Source organism: Pseudopipra pipra, chromosome 5 (genome assembly GCF_036250125.1).
Source record: "Pseudopipra pipra isolate bDixPip1 chromosome 5, bDixPip1.hap1, whole genome shotgun sequence".
Lineage (NCBI taxonomy): Eukaryota > Metazoa > Chordata > Aves > Passeriformes > Pipridae > Pseudopipra > Pseudopipra pipra.
In genome coordinates, this window is record NC_087553.1 from 43,916,736 (window position 1) to 43,938,651 (window position 21,916).

At 38.8% G+C, this 21,916-nt stretch overlaps 1 protein-coding gene across 3 annotated transcripts in view; it reads left to right on the plus strand.

Moving 5' to 3' along the window:
* Positions 1-2,081, plus strand: part of LRIG3 (leucine rich repeats and immunoglobulin like domains 3) — a 39,169-nt gene extending 37,088 nt beyond the window's left edge. For all 3 annotated transcript variants that reach the window (XM_064655816.1, XM_064655817.1, XM_064655818.1), the window contains exon 19: positions 1,342-2,081. In XM_064655816.1, the coding sequence (XP_064511886.1) occupies positions 1,342-1,586 (245 nt within the window). In that variant the 3' untranslated portion in view covers positions 1,587-2,081. The remainder of the gene's footprint in view (positions 1-1,341) is intronic.
* Positions 2,082-21,916: the final 19,835 nt, after the last annotated feature.

The window sequence follows — 21,916 nt, forward strand, 5'->3', positions numbered from 1 at the left end:
ACCCCGCTTAAGTTGCATCATCACTGCCTTGGATGCTTTTTAATCATTAGCGCTCTTGCCTCAAAGAACCTATGGCTAGATCTCAGAGGTGGTGACTGGAAGAAGTTGTGATAGATTTCTTGTCCTTAGTTGTGAATCCACTTTTTTAGCATTGTCTTCAAATTCAACTCCCCTTTTGCTTATAGAATCACAATGAAGAAGACAGCTGGAATTAACTTTACTGTCAATGCATGAATCAGGAAGTTCATAGCTTGGATTTTGGTTTTTAAGATAGGACTCATTTGTAGCTTTGCTGTTGTGAGGAACATCCTTTCATATTGTATTAGGTTAAAATTGCTCTACAAATCATTGATGCAAATGTGGATCTTGTCCAATTCCATTTTTAGTAACTTCTCAGATGACGGTTTTACTTAAAACCCTTGCTTCTAGCCCCTCAGCAAAAGCAAAAGTGTGGTGGTTTGGGTTCAAAATTTATTAAAGATAGTAGTGTTAAGTTATTAATAAAAACTCAAGTTCTTCAAAATCAGCCTGTGGCATGTTTTCCTCTAAAAATAAGTCCTTTGAGTGTCTCTTACAGACGCTGATTTGCGATAGCTGTATCAATGAAAAAAGAGAAGGCCCTTCTTGCAGAGGTGCTGATGCTAATTATTTTCTGACTAGTAAATCCAGATAATTATTTATAAAGATTGAACTGAACTGCTGAATTCTCGTTGGGTTACAACTGTTCTCTTTACCCACAAATGGCTAGATGATCAGTTATGAATGGAGCGTGTGGCTAGCTGGACTTTTATTATTAATGAGACATGCTAGCCAGAAAAAGATTTCTTTAGCATTTGGATTGCACTGTGGGATGATGTTGCATAACTCAATACAGGTCAGGAGTTAAATTTTTTTAAAAACCTGTTTTATTTTTTCTGAACTACATGGCAGATGGTATGTGCCATTCGTTCACTGAAGAACAAAACAGGGAGACTGCTGTGACCTTTGCATTGGAAAGTGTCTTGCATTTGCAGTTTGGTCTGTGTTCCCACCTCCTCCCTCACCACCCTCTCCAAATTAAAATGGGTATGGAAGTAGTCATGAAAACAAAAGAAAGAAAGTTGTGGGTGGCTATACAATTGCTTTGGAAATGTTTTTAATGTCTCAGGTGGCAGAGTCTTGCTTTATACTTGTGATCACATTGATGTTTTCTTTTAAGGGGTAAAACAACAGTGAAGTAAAATTTCACTATGGTGAATTTTTTCTGTCAATCTTTGGCTTGCATTCCAACATGCAGCTCTTGGTGAGGCACAAAGCTGTTAGCATCGGTATTGCTGTACTCACTCTTTTACTGTCTTTCAGGAACATTTGGAAAGCCTTTATGGAGGCCTCAGCTGGACACTCTTTCAAGTTGTAGGCAGCCAGCAAATTGCCAACCGAAAACCTCCCGTAATAATCATCATGCCTCACTGGACTTTGATGCAGAGGCAGATGAAGAGGGAAAGGAAAGGACAGATTCTAGAGGAGAAAATAGCTTTTATACTTGCAAACAGTCATTTGAAAACTTTAGGACTTCTACTTTCCAATCCTGTGATTTGGATACATAGCTCTTTTTGGACTTGCTATTGATTTCTGGAACCAAAGAAATACTTTGACATACTACTACCTCAGTATGAAACTTTATTTAAAAAGAGACTAAGGAAAAGAAGAAGGAAAGAAAGAAACCACATGATGCTATGAATTCTGAAGAAAAAAATGTATTTTTATTCCAATAAAGCATAATTGCCAAAGTGCTCTTCGTTTGTTGTACTGAAAAAACATTCCTTATAAAAATACTATATTTGTAATTATTTTATAGCTTTTTTAATGCAAATATATTTTGTAAATTAATGGTGTAAATAATACAGCACATGTATTTCTATGTCAGACTTCATTTTATTGAAATGAGCAGTAAGCATTCTAATTTTTTACTGTTACTTGTACCTTTTTACAAATGGAAACTCCATGCTGTTTGCAGGTATCATGCATCTTATTTGCACATTACTTTTAATAAAATCTGCTGCTGTGTGGTCTCTGACCCACATTAGTGTATGAAGAATGAACAGTGTGAATTACGTTTCTAGACAGTGTTTTCTGATACATGTTTGCACCTTTGTTTGACCTAAACTTGTACCTTTAGATTTACTGTGTAAAATATGTTCATCTTCAAAGAGTTGGTGTGGTCCTGCCATGGCTGCTGGAAAAGTGGCTTGAAGCTATTTCAACCAAAATAAGTATGCAAGTCTTTTCCACTTAGCGAATTTCCACTGTGCGCACACGCTCCCAGTTTTCATGCACACAAGGCTGTAGTACTGCCAGTTTTTCCATGCCTGTGTTGTAGTGTGCCTGCATTTGTTGCAGGATATGCACAGTAGATGCACAAATTCATATCACGCTATTCAGTAGAAGAAAAAAGGCACTGTATATCTACCTGGTAACACTGCTCTTTTCTGAGCGGGTTAGCGTTCAGTGTTTGCCAAATATGCAGTGCATGCCTGAGTCTTTGCTTTCCCATACCCTTTCTCCCTCCTTTTTTGCTTCTACGACCACTCCATGCCCAACATGAGAAGGCAATCCAAGTACAAGATAATGTTTACTTTGGTTTAATTTGTGCTTCTGTTCCTTACTTGGCTGCCTTTCTCTGGTTATAAAAAAGATCTGTGCTTTATTTAATTGCTCGGTCAAGTTGAACAATTGTGAATTCTTGCTGGATTATATTTGCAGTAATGAACACAATATCTTCAACTCTAAGAAGTTGGAAAAAGAGGATTGCTTATTATAACATAGTAATTAAAACTAAGTGAAAACACTCTATTTTGGTTTTCTGTGTACGGATACCTACTATTTTAAAAATCTGTGAATCTTGTTGTCATCACTCCATTAGAACAGTGAGATTCTAAAGTGGTTACTATAGGAGATTGGCTTTTTAAATCTGCCTGCTTTGAAGGTGCAAACTTACATGGTTGCCAGATATCTTTTTTTAAACTAAATTAAATGCAGCTGTTAAAGTAGGCCATCACAGGCATCATGGCTAAAGCTCGAGCAAAGATTTCATTGCCTGGTGTAGCTGAGTTAAGGGCTTTTAGTTGTAGCCAGAAACCTGGTACCCAGATTGCAATGCAATTTCCCTTTACTTTAGGCACCAGTATTAGAGACAGGAAGTTAATCCATCCTTGGTCGCTGGTGGTCTAAGTGTACAGAATGGATTTTGCGTGCTTTAGTTGATCATATTGCCAGATTTTTTGACTTATTGTTAATTTGTCTTCATTGCTGCCAGATGTGCTGATGTGCTGACAGACATTGATATGGGTGTTTGATTATAATTAAGTGCATTTGAAAGAGATTAATTTTTCATGAGTTAAACAAAAGCTATAAGTCAATAAGGCAAGAAATCTTAAATTTTATTCACTCGATAGCTCTCCTTTTGCTCCCCCTCAGCCCCCTCCCCACTGACCCCTTTTTTAGGGAGAGAAGAGCTGGGGGCTGTAATAAGCTCGTGTTTGTAACCAAACATTACCTTTTTGACATATTAAACAGCAACAAAGTTATAAACGGTAAGTACATTTTTCATTCCAGAGTTAATGTTTATCCTTAATAACTCCATCATAAAAAACAAGCCTTAAATTTATTTTCTGTAGTGGGGGAGGGTTGAGAAAAATAGCAATCCCATTTATTACTTTTTCATCTTCCTTGAAAAGATCCTAATCTTCCAAAGGCTTGGATCTCTGTACCTAAATAAATGTTCAGGGTCAATGAATTTTAAATGCTTTCTATCAAATTTCATTTAGCAACCTAAACATACAAATGACTTAAACTTTATTTGATGCCTTAAGTACCCATAAATGGAAGTGAAAGCTGCAAAGTCCTCTTTTCTGCCAGCCAGTTTTTGTGTTTAATTAATGGATTGTGCTTAAATAGAGTGGTAATCTGTAAATTTCAAGATAGTTGCAATATCTTAATAGTTCTTTTAAGGCCACTGATGTAACCAAACATCTGTTTTAAAGGCTTGCAAGTTCACTTGCCTTCGTTCTTTCCCCCCCCCCCCCCTTTCTTTTTCCCCTCTGAAGATTCAGATGTTAGGGAGTTGGGAGTTGGATGTTTACACAGCTGAAAGCTAAATTTTAAGTTGATGTGATGGGAAAATAAGTTGCAGCCAACAGTAAGTAAATCTTATACTGCATCTCAGAGTCTTAGAATGAGAAACAAGTGTTGCTGAATGACAGACATTTTGCAGTTTCATGACCAGCAGCAACTGAAATCTTGTCATGGACTCAAAACTTGTAGAATGTTCTTTAAAGGTAGTATGCTCTTAATGCTTTACACAACAGAATGTTTTGCTTGTTGAACTCATGCAAGCAACTGCTGAGGTATAGTTTCTGCAAGCCCTGAATAATAATTTTAAAAATTTTAGATGAGTTACTCCTTTACCAGAATCTCTCTGGAGCAAGCATTTCAAAACAGTAACCTAAATGGTGTGCATAACACTGGTGGATACCTGCATACTGGAGGCTGTTACTATTTCAAAGACAAAACCTGACAGAGTGCTACAGTATTTCAGCACCAAATGCTTTAATTTAGAGTTCTTTACTTCAGTGTAAATGGATCTTGACAAATGGCAAAGAGCTAGGCCCAAAGTTTCTGCCAGAGAATATTGCCACTTCTCCAACCGAGGACTCATTAGTGTCACCAAACATTTCAGTTTCAGGGATCTCTTGAACACTTAAGCCTTATTCCTTGAGCTGCTTCAAAGAAGCTTAAAACTAAGAGGTAGATTTGCGCTGCAAAAATTTGTGTTCTGCCAGCCTTACAGGCCAGGACCGTTATTGAGGATTGTGTTACTTTTTGAATATAAATAGAAGTAGAAATTGTACTAGCTACTTGTAAGACTTCTTGTTGCAGATGTGATACATCTCAGAGAATTACACTTACAGATTTTTGCCTTTTTTTCTCACTTTGTGTATTGCTTTGTCATAGAGAACGTGACCGACTACTTGGATGTCAGTTTACCAGCCTTATGTAATTATTTTATTAAGAAAATAAGGGGAGAAAAGAACCTCAGCCTGTTTAGTGAAGGGAAGAAGCCAATGTATAACAAGATGCAGTTCTTGTATGTAACCATTTTACTCCAATGAAGAACTTACTAGATACCTTACTTTATTATATTTCAGGGAAGCGTTACTTATAGCAGTCAATAAAAGCAATAGTATCTTTGCTCACTAATGTGTGGCAAAAGGTGCTTCTCATGGTTTTTGTGCTGAAGTATTTAGGGGTCAGTAGTTCCACTGAAATAACATATGTGCACACCCTATCACTTACCAAAAGGCACATGTAGCCTCTCCTGTTTCCCAGGCTGCTCTTTTTCTCAGCTCAATACTGCTCCCATGTCCTCAGGGGACCTTCTTGATAACCTACACTATTCTGCTTCCAGTTTCTCTGCTTGTCCTATCACTGTGGTGTCAGGCTAGGACAAATGGATTCGGTTTACAGAGTATAGTGCAGTTGCAGGCAGTAAGGAGAGGTTGAATGCTAGAAGAGAGAAGGGGAATTGTGGCTAGCCACAGCATTAGGAAGATTTTGGTACAAATGTGCAGTAAATTCATAATTGAGGAGGCAGAAATAAAATATTTACAATCAAATACGTGCATTCTTGTCCTCTTTACAATGCTTTTTGTGTATTTAATTCCACTCGTCCTCTGCTTTAAAATGCCAAAAGCAGCTGTGCACCAAAGAGCACATCATCTGGAGAGTTACGCCTTACTGCATCTAAAATGTCCTTTTCTGTAGGCAAGAAACAAGATCCATTTGTTATTCTGTGTTTGTGTTCGTCTAAATATTGCTGGTGCAGTGCATAGTTTCCCAGAGTCACGGGGTCCACTGTGTCAGAATGCGTGTGATCAGTGTGACTCAGGAATGCCATGGGACAGCAGGACCTGGGAGTGAAGTTGGTAGCATTTAACTTTACTGCTTGTAAAACAAATTTAGGCTTTGTGACTTGAGCTCAGAATTTTATTTCCCACACTACAGAGAACAGAACCGTAAATTACTCTATGTTAAGGACTCTACTGATAGCACTTCTGCATGATCCCTTTTCCTCAGCCCTCAACAAGAGCTTTTGTATTATTCCCGTTCAGTTTGACTGTTGACTGTGGGCTGTTCGCCAGCAAGTGTAGTGCAGGAGTTTGCAATCTGAGCACCTCTATATACTATGTTCTGAAATGAATGGTGACTAATTTTAAGCCCTGTGAATTTCAAATATGCCACTGGAAATGATATAATACCCTCTCATTTGCCATAGCAATGTGCAGCCTGCTTATTTTCAGGACTTCCTTTGTAGATGTGCATGGAGAAGCTATGATTTATGATTTGGGTCTGCTGCTGGATTATCAAAATCCAGGTATTGATTATAGAACCGTTTGAAATAACTTCTTGATCAGTGAGTCTTCAGCTTCTTTTATGGCTAAATGATGAAAAACCACATCCATTCCTGTCCAGTTAAAGAAACTACCTTTGACACTCTTCCTGATGTCCAGCCTACTTATTTTAGAAATAACAAAAGACTGTAATGGAGTAATTGACATTGATGTCCTTGGGTGTTGTTTATGCTTCCATTTTGCTTTGCTATAACATGGAGAATTCAGGGCTCCAGCCTCTGTTCAAATGGTGAGGTTTCATACTGAGTTTCGTAGATGTGCCAGCACTGGACAGCCCTATCTAATTCTGTCCTGCTGCTAACATGCTGGCACAGCATGATAGGGAAGTAGGCAAAGCTACTGTAAGGCAGAACTACAGAGATACTGTAAAGTGAATGCAAGGGAGGAAGGCTGGGGTTCCTGTAATATCTTAGGGGGGTTTTGAATAATCCCCTTGTTCCAAGGGAATAACTTGTGCAGGTTTTAACATTTACTCCTCTTAACACAGTTCAATAAGTTTATCAAGGAGTTAGAGCTGCCACACTATTAGCTCTTGAATGGGGCAACTGTGCATTTTCTGCAGGACACAGAGTATGTTGGGGGTTTGGAATTGCTTTTCAATCTCATTGTGATTCTAGACTCTTAGAAGTAACCAGAAAGACTTAGTCCTTCATTTGGCATCTGGAGGTCCCTCATGGCCTGCATTACAGCATATAGAAAAATTTTGCAGACTATTGACTAACCAGAGAGCTCACACAAAAAAATATTTGATCCACTGGTACCACATAATAATTGTTAACACTTCTCCAAATGAGGCTTTTGTTCTATGGATTTTTAGTAGCTGTGACTGACTAGCACAGCAATGAGGAAGCTACTATTTGAGTAAGTGGTAGAAGACATACATAATCAAGCCAGCTCTTATAACTGAAACTAGCCCCTCTCCTAGCTTAAAATAAACTGTATTTGTTCTGCTACCTGCTGCAGGTCATTACACCAGCAGCATTAAGAAAGCATCAGCGCTACAGCAGCCAGCTGCCCATAGCCGGGCTTCTGCCACAAACTGATCGAATTCTGCATTAGTGTAAAGTTCTTTCTCTATTAACCTTCCCTTAGGAAAGGGGAAACACGACCTCCATTGTAGTTAGCTTACACAGCCTTCCATGTAAGCCAAAGAGTGGAAAGTGTCAGGGGTGCTAGGGGTGCTTGCAGCAGCATCATAGGTATTTGCTATTAGCAGGGAAAAGTTAATCTGCTCTCAGATTTTGGCAAGGGCACAAAAACCTATGTCTAAAAATGTACTTAGAATGAATTAAATTTCACGCAACTGTGACCACACAGTAGGTAAAGTAGTAAAAGGGTGGTGATAATGGAAAATATGACTAATCATAAAGTTGCATTAACAATGAATAAAATTATGCTTTAACATAAACTGAGGTTCTTAAGTGCCTTGTTTAAAAAATGTGTTTGTTTGTTTATTGCTCTGTAGCTTGTAACAACTGTGCTGTTTCACCTACCAGCACACTCCAGCAGTTTTGTCTGAAATAGCATTTTCACTCAAAGTAGGGTTTTTTTTAAGAAAAGCGAAGATGAAATCAAAAAACAACTCTGAGACACTGAGTCACTGCACTTGTTTTACTAAGTGGCTTGAATCAGAACATGAAAAAAAATCTGAAAAATAGAAATGCTTTGAATTTTCACTTTGAAATGACCTGTCTCAATTTTTTTTTTTTTTTTTTAATTTTCCCTTTTCCATTTGGAACTGGAACATAGAGTGCAGAGCCCTTTGGGTTATCAGGGCAGCACAGACCAGGCACACAGCCAGAGAGCGTAGAACTCTTGCTTGTTCTTCCCTGCTGCACATCCCTTTTCCCAAATCCATTTGATCTGAGTTTGGCAGGTCCCTGTGGATTGATTCTCACTGCTGCCAGAGCATGTTTCTTTTCTTGATTTCTTCTTAGAAGTACTGACTCAACAAGTTTCTATAATCATAAAGAGTCAGGCTCTGTATTTTTCTGTGTGATTAGAAATGTTCTGTTTTCTGTATGCTTTGAGAACTGTAGGAAGCTGGTCCCTACACTTTCTGTGTAACCCAAGGTGGGTTCTGAACAAGCACCGAGCAGCCTCTCAGACTTGCTGCTGTTGACGTGGGAGCTGCAGTGGCAGCCTTGCTCTCCGGGTGACTCCTACCCCAGGGATGCCTTGCTCCAGCATATCTCAAGCAGCACCTCAGATTAAGGAGCTGTGTGAGCAACACCCAAATCATCTCTCTTGTTAAACTCATCATGGCTAGGCTTCGCGAATGAAGATTTGAGAAGGATTCTATCCATGCTTGCTACAAGCACACTGATGGCTAAAAAGGCCAATGTAAGATAGACAAGTCCAGTTACAAAAGGCACAGCAGAAAGTCTCCTTGGGTGGTATTGGCAAGACACAGTTCTTTCTGCATTCTCTTTTCTCCTCAAGAATAATTCTGCGTGTGTTCTCAAGCAGCAGCCTGTTAAACTGAAGTGCAAATAAAAGGCTGTAGCTCCTTCATGGAGCTATCTCTCAAACAAGGCAGCTGCAGAAACTTCTTAGAGTCTATAATGTTTGATCAATGACATTTACTTTAAAAAAAAACAACTTAAACAATACTGTATTGCTGGATAATGGAAGTCATATTCAACATTCCCAAATATCATCAGCTATCTTTCTTGCTTTCTTCAACATCTTGCTGTCTTGCAGAGAAATTGTTTGATAAGCAAACAGAAGAGCAAGTTATTGTAGGTGCAGAGGCTGAGGAAAGGGATCTGGGAAAGACATTCCTACCTCTTTCCTCTGCCAAACCTTTCCAGCTCTTCAATACTGGACCTCTTTTCTCCTCACAAAACGATCTTAAATGGAGAAGTAGGGATTTATTCATGTAGCTCATAGCAATTACAAGGTAACTATTATATAAATTTGGTGGGATTTTTTTCCTTTTTTTTTTTTTAATGGGGTCTTTCGCAAAGGAGTTTTGAGCATATGTTGGCTTCCTGCTCAAGCATCATATATTCCTTAGAAAAAAAAAAAAAGAAAAGGGTCTGCTTTTTTTAAGGCCAAGTGTTTTATATAGCTAAGTTAAGACATGCCTGAAAAGGCTGTGGTTATTCTCCCGTCTGACCTTATTTCTTATTTTCTGCCCTCCTGTTTGTAACATTTAGCACATAACACTTTAAACATGCTGCTTATTTCTGTGTTTTCTGGTTGTGTATCTCCTACCACCATTAGTTTCTTTGGAACACTGAATTCAAAAGTGGACATTGCTTTCCTCCTCTTCCTCAAGTATTCTTGCAGATGTTGCTGTAAATCAATTGTAGGGCTCACACAGCATTTGGCTGCCTGACAAATGTGCCATAATAACACAGCTCAGTAAAATGTGGAATTTCTGAGGTACTGCTTGTAACTTTCTCAATACTGTTGTAAATTCCTGTCCGTGTTAGCACAGGTGGAAACATAATCATAAATAATTTGCGTGTGTGTGTGTGCCTGTATGCACATGTGTGAGTTGAGGGTGGGTAGTAGGGGTTGCATGTACTTATTCTTTTTAAAGCATAGGTGGTTCTCCTAGGTGGTTCACCGCTTCCATGATTTAATTCAGCTACTTGAAGGAAATTAAAAAAAGAAATACTCTCATTTAAATCAAAATAATCTTGCTAACAAAGTTTTAGAGAGAGAATGTGTGCACACAAATTGAAGCAAGGAGGCTGTGGTGGCTGTAGGTAGGAGCCAGCCCTAGGAAGCCATGACAAGCTTAACAGCAGCCCTTCAGGTAATGATGACAGAGCTATTTCAGGAACCCACCATGAGCTTCTGCTTCTGAGAGGTCTAAGCTGAGCTACTCTTTGTCTTCAAGAGAAATCAGCAGTGAGCTGGAGTGCTGTGCTGATAGTTTGCAGTGCTGGGTAGGGATGGGAATGTGCATTGTCCCAAGATCTCAACAAATTAGGAGATCTCTACAAATTAAAGGCCTGGGCAATCAGCAACCATTTGAAGTTCAATAAGAGAAAGTGCCGGATTCTGCACCTTGGGTGGGGCAACCCTGGATGTTTGTACAGACTGGGGAACGAGATGCTGGAAAGCAGTGCCATGAAAGGGGACCTGGGGGTCCTGGTCAATGGCACGTTGAACATGAGTCAGCAGTGCCCTGGCAGCCAGGAGGGCCAACTGTGTTCTGGGGGGCATCAGGCAAAGCATCTCCAGCCGGTCGAAGGAGGGGATTGTCCTGCTCTGCTCTGCACTGGTGTGGCCTCACCTTGAATGTTGTTTGCAGTTTTGGGCACTGCAATATAAGAAAGGGATGGGCACTGATCTCTTCTCTGTGTGACTAGTGACAGGACCAGGACCCAAGGGAAGTACCTGAAGTTGTGTCAGGGGAGGTTTAGGTTGGATATGGCAAAAAGGATCTTACCCCAGAGGGTGTTTAGGCACTGGAATGGGCTCCCCAGAGAAGTGGTCACAGCATCAAGCCTGAGAGAGTTCAAGAAGCATTTGGACAATAGTCTCAGGCACATGGTGTCTAGATTCTTCAGGCAGGGCTAAGAGTTGGACTCGATGATCCTTGTGGGTCCCGCTCTGCTCTGCACTGGTACAGCCTCATCTTGAATATTGTGTGCAGTTTTGGGCACCACAATATCAGAAAGTTATTAAATGTTAGAGTGTGTCCAAAGGAGGGCAATGAAGATGGTTTCTGTGATCTTTTTCTGTTTTGTTTTATGATCAATTTCAAGAGGCAAGATGTTTGGATATGTTTAGGAATTCAGCTAATCAATGGTCCATGCTGACAAGGCAGCCCCCATCCAGCCTGCCTGGCTGTGTCAATCATGCTGCCTCCTTGGTGGGAACTAGCTTTTCACCTGAACACATGCTGAGCCTGGAAAGGAGTTAGATCATCCTTTCCCCAAAAATAAGTAGTTTCTGACTGTTTCCTTTGAATCCATGAGTGTAAGAATACTCAGAAGTTGTTACACAATAGCTGAGGGCAAAACATTTGGAGGAATCTTAGAATTTAATGAGCGGTTCTTCTGAACTACCTGGGAGGAAAGCCAGGAAGAAAATCTGAGAACACTGATTTTAGAAGTATTGCCTCTTCTTACATTGAATGGTAAGAAGTATAACTGCTTAGCAACCAAATAATAAGCTCACCATCGAAACCTCTTTTCTAAGCTATTATGTCAATCATCACAACGGAAACATGATTTTAATACCAACTTACACTACATAATAAAATTTATAGAGCACAGGTATGGTGACTAACGAGCTGCAGACAAAGCTAGTGTTAAAAGAATATTTTCACAGTTACAGACTTTAAGATCAGGTGTTTCTAAGGTAAAAATGAGTATTTGGCCTTGTCAATGTCTTCATGTACATTCTGTCTTTAGCTACTTGGAAACAAAAAATTTCCTAAATCTGGTCATGTATGTATATTGTGTTTTCACTTCTTGTGTTTCAGATACAGTCCACCCACTGAATGCAACAAGATTTTCAACAGATAAAGATTATTAAAATTTAAAATTTGTGGAATAAATCAGGTACCTCAATTGAAAAACTAAAGAGAAAGTATTTGATTTTTTCCCCCTGGTTTATCATTGTTAGTGTTTATACCAGCATTTACCAAAAAGAGCATGTTTAAACTTAGGTTCTCTTATCTATCAAAGTATTTGATTTTAGGAAAAACTTGTAATTCTATTGTCAACAGACTTCAAAATCTGCCTACTTTTAAAAATTATTACCCGGCATGTTGCAAAATGGCATACTTAAAAACTAGATACTGTAGAACTTAAAACAGAATTATCCAAAAGGTGATCAAATATAGTAATTTCCCTTAAGTGGTGAAGTGGTGGCTCCTTGTTACTGCTGCTGTTCTCTGGGCTCTTTTTTATGTCAATGCTGAGAAGCCACACAAGACTAGCTTCCACCTGGTGAGACTCCTGCCTTGAACCTCAAGCTTTCACAGAAAAGTCAAGGGCTACAGTATGAACATGACGTTGTGGGGTGGCTTGTTTGGTTTTTTTTAGGAGCTTAGGGTGGAAAGAACCAATAGATGTTGAGGGGAGCAGATATAGAAAAATAGAGAGAGACTGACTAGAGAGAAGTGTGTGGGAGGGATGTAAGAAGTGGACCATGTAATATGCATGAACTGGGAGGAACAGGGATGATTAACTACATAAAAACTCAAAGTCCAAACAAATCAGCAGAAAGAGTCTGACTGGCTCCTCTCTGCAGCTGTCACTGTAGCCTGGAGATTGGGTAGAGCAAGAAGGAGAAAAGAAAGTTGGACATTTGTCCTGCTGCCACAAAGAGGGTCTGCTCTGCACATTTTGAGCTATTTGGAACAAAGTTAAATTGGTTTGTTCTGTCAGAGATCATCACATAAACTACTTTCACTGTCTTATATTAGCACCACTCAACCCACACTCCTTAAAGACACATCTTCAGGTGCACCATTAAAAGCCCACGCTGTGCAGTCTGGTGAGTTCAGAGGAGGCTTTAACTCATATAAGCAGATACATGTGGTAGTTACGGCTCAGGTTCTTCCTGATTCCTTGTACCTGATGGAAGATTAGGCCTCTAGCCTCTGGTAACTGTCTTGGTTTCTTCTGGGCTCAGTGGATAAGTGATAAGTATCTCAGGAGACGGAGATGCTTTTACCTACATGTCTTGGAAACCCATCTGAGGAGCTGCATCTGAGCTGCACTGCTGTTCAAGGCTGCCCACACTTCTGCTGACAACCTCAGACAACAGATTAAATTAAAAGACTTGTGGCCAGGTAGGGGTAGGTCAGTGCATCTTGTGATATGACAATATTTGTTCCTCACTAGGAATGAAAAAAAAACAGTTCAGCTGACTTCAGAAAGCTCTAAACAGAGTTTATAAAAGCTGCAAACAAAAAAACCCCAGATATTAAACAGATATTTAATTGTAATCTGTGGTGCATCGGATACTGAAGCTGAGATCATTAACATAGAATCATAGAATCATAGAATCGATTGGGTTGGAAAAGACCTCCGAGATCATAGAATCCAACCCTTGGTCCAAATCCAGTCCATTTACTAGATCATGGCACTCAGTGCCACGTCCAATCTGTGTTTAAAAATCTCCAGGGATGGTGAATCCACCACCTCTCTGGGCAGCCCATTCCAATGCCTAATTACTCTCTCTGTAAAGAATTTTCTCCTGATATCCAACTTAAATTTCCCCTGGCAGAGCTTAAGCCCGTGCCCCCTTGTCCTATTACTGAGTGCCTGAGAGAAGAGACCAACCCCCACCTGGCTAGAACTTCCCTTCAGGTAGTTATAGACGGTGATGAGGTCACCTCTGAGCCTCCTCTTCTCCAGGCTAAACAACCCAAGCCTACAGCACCCGGTAACATGACTTTAACATTAACCTTTTCTGCCGACTTTAAATGCTCATAGGAATGGAAGACAAGAGGACTAGACATAGTCAGAGTTTGGTCTGTTTTGCCAATACTATGACAAATAAATTATTGCAGAAAGTGTTCCTCTGTAAAAGCCATCTGGGTTTCCTCCTTCAATCCACTTAGAAATGTCTGCTAAAACCTGCTTGCTCACAAAGGTAGGAATCTCTTTCTGATTTGCAGCCCAAGTTTACTCAGATTACATATTGGCTCTTTGGAATAACAGCTTTCAGTTGCTGAAGGTGGATGGAACAGTACCCAATATGTAGATTCTAATGTTTTTATAAAGACCAAGCATATTCCTTCTCAGCCTTTCTCTTGCTGGGCTCAAAAAGCCAAATTTCTGTACTTTCCTTTGAATATCCCTTGCCTTTTCTTTAATCAGTTGTACCCATTTTGGGCATCTCTTTCTTCTAAATTTATAAATCTAACCAAAAATCACTGTAAATAAACAATGAAAATAATTTGAAAAATTAGCTTTATTCAAAACTTTGAGTTAAATATTGACTCTTCCCCAAGAGAAGGAAGAAAAGAGTGAATTTAGGTATATCCTTCATGTTTAATTAAAGACCCCTTGTGGAGTCCACTAAACCTATAATGCAGCCCCACCAAATTCTGCAGACTACAAGAGCTAATGTAGCTCCAGGGAGGAAGAAATCAATTTCTGTTGAGCAGAATCACAAAAAGATTCTGTCTTGTTCTAAAACAAGTCAAGTTACAATGAGTGCAAGTTGGCCTGGTGGGAAGTCAGTGGTAATATTTCTATTTAAATTAGGATTTTATTAGTGTTCTAGCAGTTAAGTATAGGATGATTGCAGGGGCTGTTTACAGTGAAAGTGTTTGGATCTTTCTATTAAAATGATCTAATCTTTCATTAGTGCAGCAAGCAACCAATTGGCACTTACAACTAATGGAAATAAATCAATTTGATCAACATTCAAAATGTGTCACTTCTCATAAACCTGTTTTTTAATGAAAAGCGAGAACATATTCTGACACTTCAGTTTGTCTGATCTCCATTCTGACTGCACTGAATGTTAGTTGTTTAGCATTGAATAATTTTAACTACACTGTACCAATTTATATTTCTAGATTTAAACTTGAAATGACATATACAGAAGAAAGCAGTGAAAGAAAAAAAGCAAAGCCTCAACTTTCCTGAGAAAGTAACTAAGCAAATGAAGTCATATTCAGACCATCTACATGTCCAGCATTGTTGATGCTCACTTCAATACTTAGTGGTCTTGTTTTCCTTGCTTATCTCCCTTTTGCTTTCTGAGCATAAACTGAGATAAACTGTGAAAGAAACATGGCCTTTTATAAATTTATAATTGCCTGAATTATAAACTTCATGTGGGAATGGTTGCCTTGCTGCTATGCTCAGATATGTATGAAATGCCTCTCTCTCTGTCTGTGTCCTGACACGAAGACCAAGCAGGAGAAGCAGGTTATTCTTTGAAAGGGTCATTCCTTCATTAAGCAGAGACAGCCCCACAGCTTTCTGCAGAGATTTCCCCAGTGACAGGTTATTTCACCCCTCAAGTCCAGCTTTGGGCACCAGATGCTTATTTTTTCCTGTGATTCCTCACACTCCTCACGATTTCACAAACAGGGCAGGTGGCTTTGCTCTGCAGCTGCAGGATGAATCTGCATTAGCTCAACAGGAGCTTACTTCTAACTTCACTTTTGGTTTGACTTTTGCTTTTGTGTATTTGCTGAAGGATTTTGCCCTTATGTATTGTGCAGCCAGCATCATCTATTAGTTTTTTTACAACAGAATGCTTAGTTCCCCATTAATACTTCCTTAATGGGAAAGGTTGTTCAAACCCCTCATCAGCTGAGCACAAAAGCACCTAGAGACAGAAGAAAATGTACAAATTAAAAAGCAAATTTAAGTCTTTTACCTTTTTAATGCATCCTATCATTCCTGAAACACTTGGCAAGAGTGCTTTAAGGGTAGCATCGTCATCCACGCCTTGAAGAGACTGGCTGAGCCCATGGCCTAGACAAGCCTTTGGAAATGCCTGTGTTTCTCTAATGGCAATGAAATGTACTTATGACAGAGATCTAGGAAAACATCTTGGTTAGCAAGAATCACTTCTGGGCTTTTGCTTTGCATTGCTCTTCTCATGATGAAGAGGCTATCACTAACAAATATTCAAAAATATATTCACATATGAGATTCTAACAGCTAGGATTTTACTATTAAAGTGGGTGAAGAAGAACTTGTTTAAGCACCCAAATGTGAATACAGGCAGAATTTTTGTCATACACCCCCCAAAGACCTAATATATTCAGTCTGATTATGAATCCTGAGAAGTGAGGGCAAAGAACACGAAGAATTATTGTATTTAATTTACTGTGTTGTTATAAAATGGTCCCTTATATAGATATTTTGTAAGTTTGAATGGGAAAATGATATTTTGGAGCTGGAAAACTCTTATAACTTTATACTACCAGACAGATAAATAAACAAAAGATAAGATGTCTTTTAAGGTACAGAATGGAAAAGAGATTAACAATTTTTTTCCAACAAAAATATTATACAGTATTGATAAAATCCTGAAAAAATTGTTGACCTCCTCAAATAGATGCAGGCTGAAAAAAGTAATTTTATTTTTCTTTCTTTGTTCTAAGTTTGAATCTTTCAATTTTAGTTTCTCATAGTGAAATTTTAAGGTGCTTCCCAAGCGACATCTTCAAGTTTTCACAAATGTCCAAACGTCATTATCAGTTTGTCTCACAAACCAGAAATATCTGATATTCTGATAAATCAAAAGCCTGTCTTTCATGTATTAGAAAGATTCACTCCATAAACTTGTACAGCAAAATGAGATTTCCACACTGGGACCCTACAGAATGATGAGAATATCTTTATTGTCTTAATATCTCAGTTTCCCTGTTCAGATCTTTTTTTTTTTTTTTTTTTTTTTTTTTTTTGAGTGAATCAACCATTTCCTTTTGTGATTAAATTCAGATATGTTTCTGGGGGCAACTCTGTTCAAGTGGTCAGATAGGGAAGGAGTAGCAGTAGTCCCCCTGCAGAACCTTTTCACATGCCTTCAAATCAAGGTCCAGGGCTCACAACATATGCCCTTGTCATTGCAAAGTACAATCATTGGTTTTACAGACAGTAACACAGTCCTTACATAATTTCAGGGCATTATATGTTGAAAAAAAGATGGGGGGAGGGGAGAAGAAAGAGAGAGAGAATGAGAAAGAGAGAGACAGAAAGGTTGATTTGAAAAAGCTCCAGAAATAATGATGTCTTAAACTCACAGAGATGCCAAATTGAGCCTGGACGTGACCCAAGCTTATAGCTATTCTGAAGAGCTTCTGCCAGGGCTTTGTATCAGAGTTTGTCCTGAGCAGCATGCACACAAGCCACACTGTGTCACTTGACCTAGAGCCAGGCATTGGTCCCATGGGTGGATGGCTCTGATGACTGTGTGGTGCAAAACAAGTACTGACATCTCACAAGCTGCAATTTAGGTCTTCAGCTGCTTGAATTCACAGCCTGGTCCCAATTAGGGCATCAGTCTCCATGTGCAGCCAGGGAAGAAGGAGGAATAGCTTTAAGCATCTATCAGTTTGGGATTATTTGGGGTGTGTTTATATCTGTTTCCACTTATTGAACAGGCCTCTAAAGAAAGTATATAATTATATTTTATTCTTAATAAAGTTGTGGCTATGATCTTTATTTCCATAACAAAGACTTCTATTCAAATATGAAATGAGAAAAGAGAGGGAGAAGGTTGTGAAATATCTCTAGGGAAAAAAAAGACAGGCTGTCCCAGCTGAGTCCCCTCTCAACTCCTTGTGCACTCCCAGTCTCCTTGCTAGTGGATGGGGTTAGAAGTAGAAAAGGTTTGGATGATGTGAAAGCACTGCTCAGTAGTAACTAAATCATCAGTGTGTTACCAACAGCGTTTCAGCCACAAATCTAAAACATATTGCCCCATTCAAACTACTATGAAGAAAGTTAACTGTGTCCCAGCCAAAACCAGTACAGAAGGAAAAGGTAGACATCATAACTGCGGAATATTTTTAAATTTACCTGATACCATCCTTTTTTACTTATTTTTAAATACCTTTCCTGTTTTATTCCATTGCAAGTTACTTAGAAGACATGCAATATGGCATCTTGCCCTTGGTAAAATCAACTGTCTTTAGGGTCAGGATTTTACCTAGGAAATTTAAGAAAAAAAAATTGCATTAAAATATAGAAAAAATTTTTGTAGGTAAACCTGTAAGTATTTTGACCTACTCAGTGACTTCACATAACCAGTGCAATACGATTTGGGAATGCAAATCCTTTTAAAAATTGACAAGATTTTTTTTCAGGAAGAAAAATACAGAAAAAAAAGTCATAGTTTTAAAACTGAAAACCAGCTACAAAACCATTTAATATATCCCGGGGAACATTCATTCAAGACAAAATAAATCAGATTACCTGAAATAATTACATCCAAGAAATAATTTGACTAGCTCTCCATTTAACGTGACACTAATTTGACCAAAAAAAAAGGCAAAACAATGTCATGTCTGGGCTAGAATCTTCTGTTTATTCTTCCTTCCTTGTTAAAAATCTCACGGATAATTTTTATTGGTAGCAATTTGGTGTTAGTGGATAAACAAAAATTTATTACTAGATTCATGCCATATTGCTTCTTCAACTTGCAGAAACCAATTTCTTTCATCGATAAAACACTTTTTAATTTATCACCTCTTGAGAGCACTTAAGCAACTGTGGTTCAATTAAACCAGTGTTCAGTCTCTCTGCCTGTATTTCACACTTGGCTGATAAAAGAAAAAGATGGAGTACATTATAACTATTGATGGACTATAGCTTGGTTCTGGTTTTAACCTTTAAGTCTTTAGCAACCACCTTAATTTTACATGTATGTGTGGAGTGCTGAGCTGATAAACGAAAGCTACAAGTACAATTCATACATAGAAAGTAGAAACATGTTTTAACGTTTTGTCTGTTTATGTAGTGAATTTATAGCTTGTGGCTTTTTCAGTCCTAGAGAGCAAATTTCCGCCCTTACATGCATAACAGGGATGTCACGAGCAGTACTAGTGCAATCTTTCGTAAACTGGAATAGTCACTAACGCTATTTTAAGGGATTTTTATAGGGATTCAGTCTTTCATCCATTTCTGTTTGCTTCTCAAAGTCCCGTGGCAGACTTTCTGGCAATAAGGTAATTTCAGCTTGTAATGTCAACTTATGTCATGGTTTGACCAGCCCTCTGCCCTGGAGCTGAAAGATGGGTAGCTCCAGGAGTGGATTTCTGGTGCTGAGCCAATCGGAAGCTTGATAACACCTTTGCAAAATGACATATTTTTACAGGACCAGAAAAGAAGGTGTTGGCACAGTTGGAATTGGAAGCCATGATGTAGAGAGAGAGAGAGAAGATTTTCCAGTGGGGACCGGGAACTTTTTCCCCCCGACCAGGTGTGGCACAGCAGCCAAGCAGAGCCCCTCACTGAGACTTTGTTGTGCAGAAAGAATTAGAGACTCTGGGGTGGCCGAGGGGGAACCCTGAATTCAGGGGGGGCGATCGTGAAGTAGAGATCAGAAGAATTTCAGAGAGTGAGAGAAAAGCTGCCTGGAGCAGCACAGCATGTCACGGAGCCAGACCCTGAGTTTGCAGCAGCCAAAGCAGCCAAAGCAGTGGCAACAGCAAGAAGATGGAGCAGAGAGAGTAGCCTGCATCCAGGAGCTGAACAAACAGAGAGAGAGAAGCCAGCTGGAAACGTTCTTGGGGTAGGGACGGAGCCAAAACCTCCAGAATCCTTGACCCAGGAAGGGGTCGATCCTGCTTGTAGAGGGATCCCCCAAAACTCCTTGTGGAAGGAACATCCACCGAGAAGAGAATAAAGACTGAAAGCTTTAACTCCCTGTACTCCGTGGTGAGGACATGGTGACACGAGTGTTCCCTCGAAAGCCCATGGTAAACCCTCGGTAACGTAGCTGAGTGGCTAGAGGCGGGGGCAGAGACTCCCTGCATTCCGATGAGAGAGAGAGAAAGAGATTTTCCAGCTACTACAAACTGGAGCTGTGGCCCTGAGAGTGAAAGAGAAACTTGTGCTCCTCGACTGCATGGGGGCAGAAGGCGAGATTTTTGTAAATACATGGTTTTATCATCATAGGAGAATTAGTCAGGATTGTTGTATATTTTACTTTTTAGTTTTTATTCTGTTAGCAACAAATTTTGATATTATTTCCCTATACTGAGTCTGTTGCCTGTCTGAAAACTTCTCTCAAACTTTGAGCAAATTTGTAGAGGGTTTGAAAATTGATCCTGGGTCAAACCACGGCAACTTGTCACAAAAAGGAAAATAGTCTTTAAAAATTATGCTGGTGAGGAATCTGAATCAGATAACTCTATACTGGTTTGTCCAAGGTCACATGGAAATTTAGAGTAAAAAAACCAATTTTTTTCCTCTCTTTTTTTTTTTTTTTTTTTTTTTTTTTAATTTTATGTGTGTATGTATGTTTTGGGCAAGTCTGAATTTGAATCCAGAGGGAAAACACAAAATTTCAGAGGCACCTAGTTCAGCTGACGGAATGAAGAATACAAAGATGATAAACCCCAATCCTTTAAAATGAAAAAGGAAGAAAAAATAACATGATTGCACTGTTTTCAGTCTCTATTTAATCTCCTGTATGGCTCTTAGAGGAAAGCTTTGAAATAAAGAAAGGAACTCAGAACACAGAATGGGTTGGTAGATAATGAAAGTTACTTGAGATGCTTACCCTGCTGTCTTTCACAGGCTCACATGAATGGAGAGCAAACAGCTCAACAGCTCTTGAAGCTGTTAGATTGCAGGGGTTCACAAGGCAAAATGTAGTTTTTGGTTTTCTCTTTATTAACCAATTTGTGCAAAAGGCAGTTTTCAGGGACACTCTCTCACAAGTACAGCTACCAAGATATCTCCTTGGAATCAAAACACGAAAGCTTACCAATATGAACATATCTGCATGAGGCTCCTGTACTTACTAAATCCTCCTGCATAGCCTACAGAAAAAGTTGGGTGAATTTAAAGAGTGCAAAATGTTCTTGTAAAGATAGGTTTAAATGATTGTGAAAACAGTTAAGTTGGAACAGGTGGAATATTTTCATTTAAAAATTTATTTGGCATAGAATGCCTTTCAAAAAAACTTCAGGGTTTTTTTTTTTGTGTCAGAAAAACTGACTTTTTGATATTTTTTCCACTTTTACAAATATATTTTCTGTAAATGTAGATAGAAATTTTATAGGAATCATACTGGGTTTGTTGTTAAGGAAGCGAATTCTTTTTTCTCCACAAATTCATTGTGTTCAGCAGGTAGTGATGAGGATGATGACACAAAAGTATGGCTGAGCAGTGAAGTGAAGGTGGGAAGCAGTAGGGCCTAGGGAAGCTGCAGTATTCTCACAGAGATTTCTAGTAGGAATTTGTCTTGAAGACAATGCCAGAATTAAACACCGAAAATGATTTAATTTTTATTTTATTATAATTTTCTCAATCTTTTCATCACTGAAAAGATGTAAAGATGAGGCTTTCTTTTTTTTAATTTGTTGTTTTTGTTAGGTTTATTTTTTTTTATCTTCTGACTCAAAATCTCTTTTGTTTTGTTGCTGCTCCTCTTATTTTTTCCAGTTTAAGACAGTTATTTGAATAGGTTTTCTGTTTTACTTTGTAATGAGCTGTTGCTTTCTGGCTGTGGCCTCTACCTCTAATTTTGTACATAATTAACAAAATAGAAGCAAAATAAATACAATAGCAAAATATGTCATTATTTTTTGCATCTTTTCCATGCTTTTTGCTGATCATATGCATGTAGTTTGTCATGCTGCCAAGAGCATCTGAGCCTCAATCAACTACCTTTGCGACTGTAATTCTTTTATGATCTATTTTCCTATTTATTTTGTTCTGAATGGTTTAGTAGTACAGCTTGGAAAAGATATAAGCAAAGGTCTTTGGACTAAGTTTCTGTTGAATTAACATGAGTTATTTCAGATATAATTTGCTACTGGCCTTGAGAACACAAATCTAATTAAT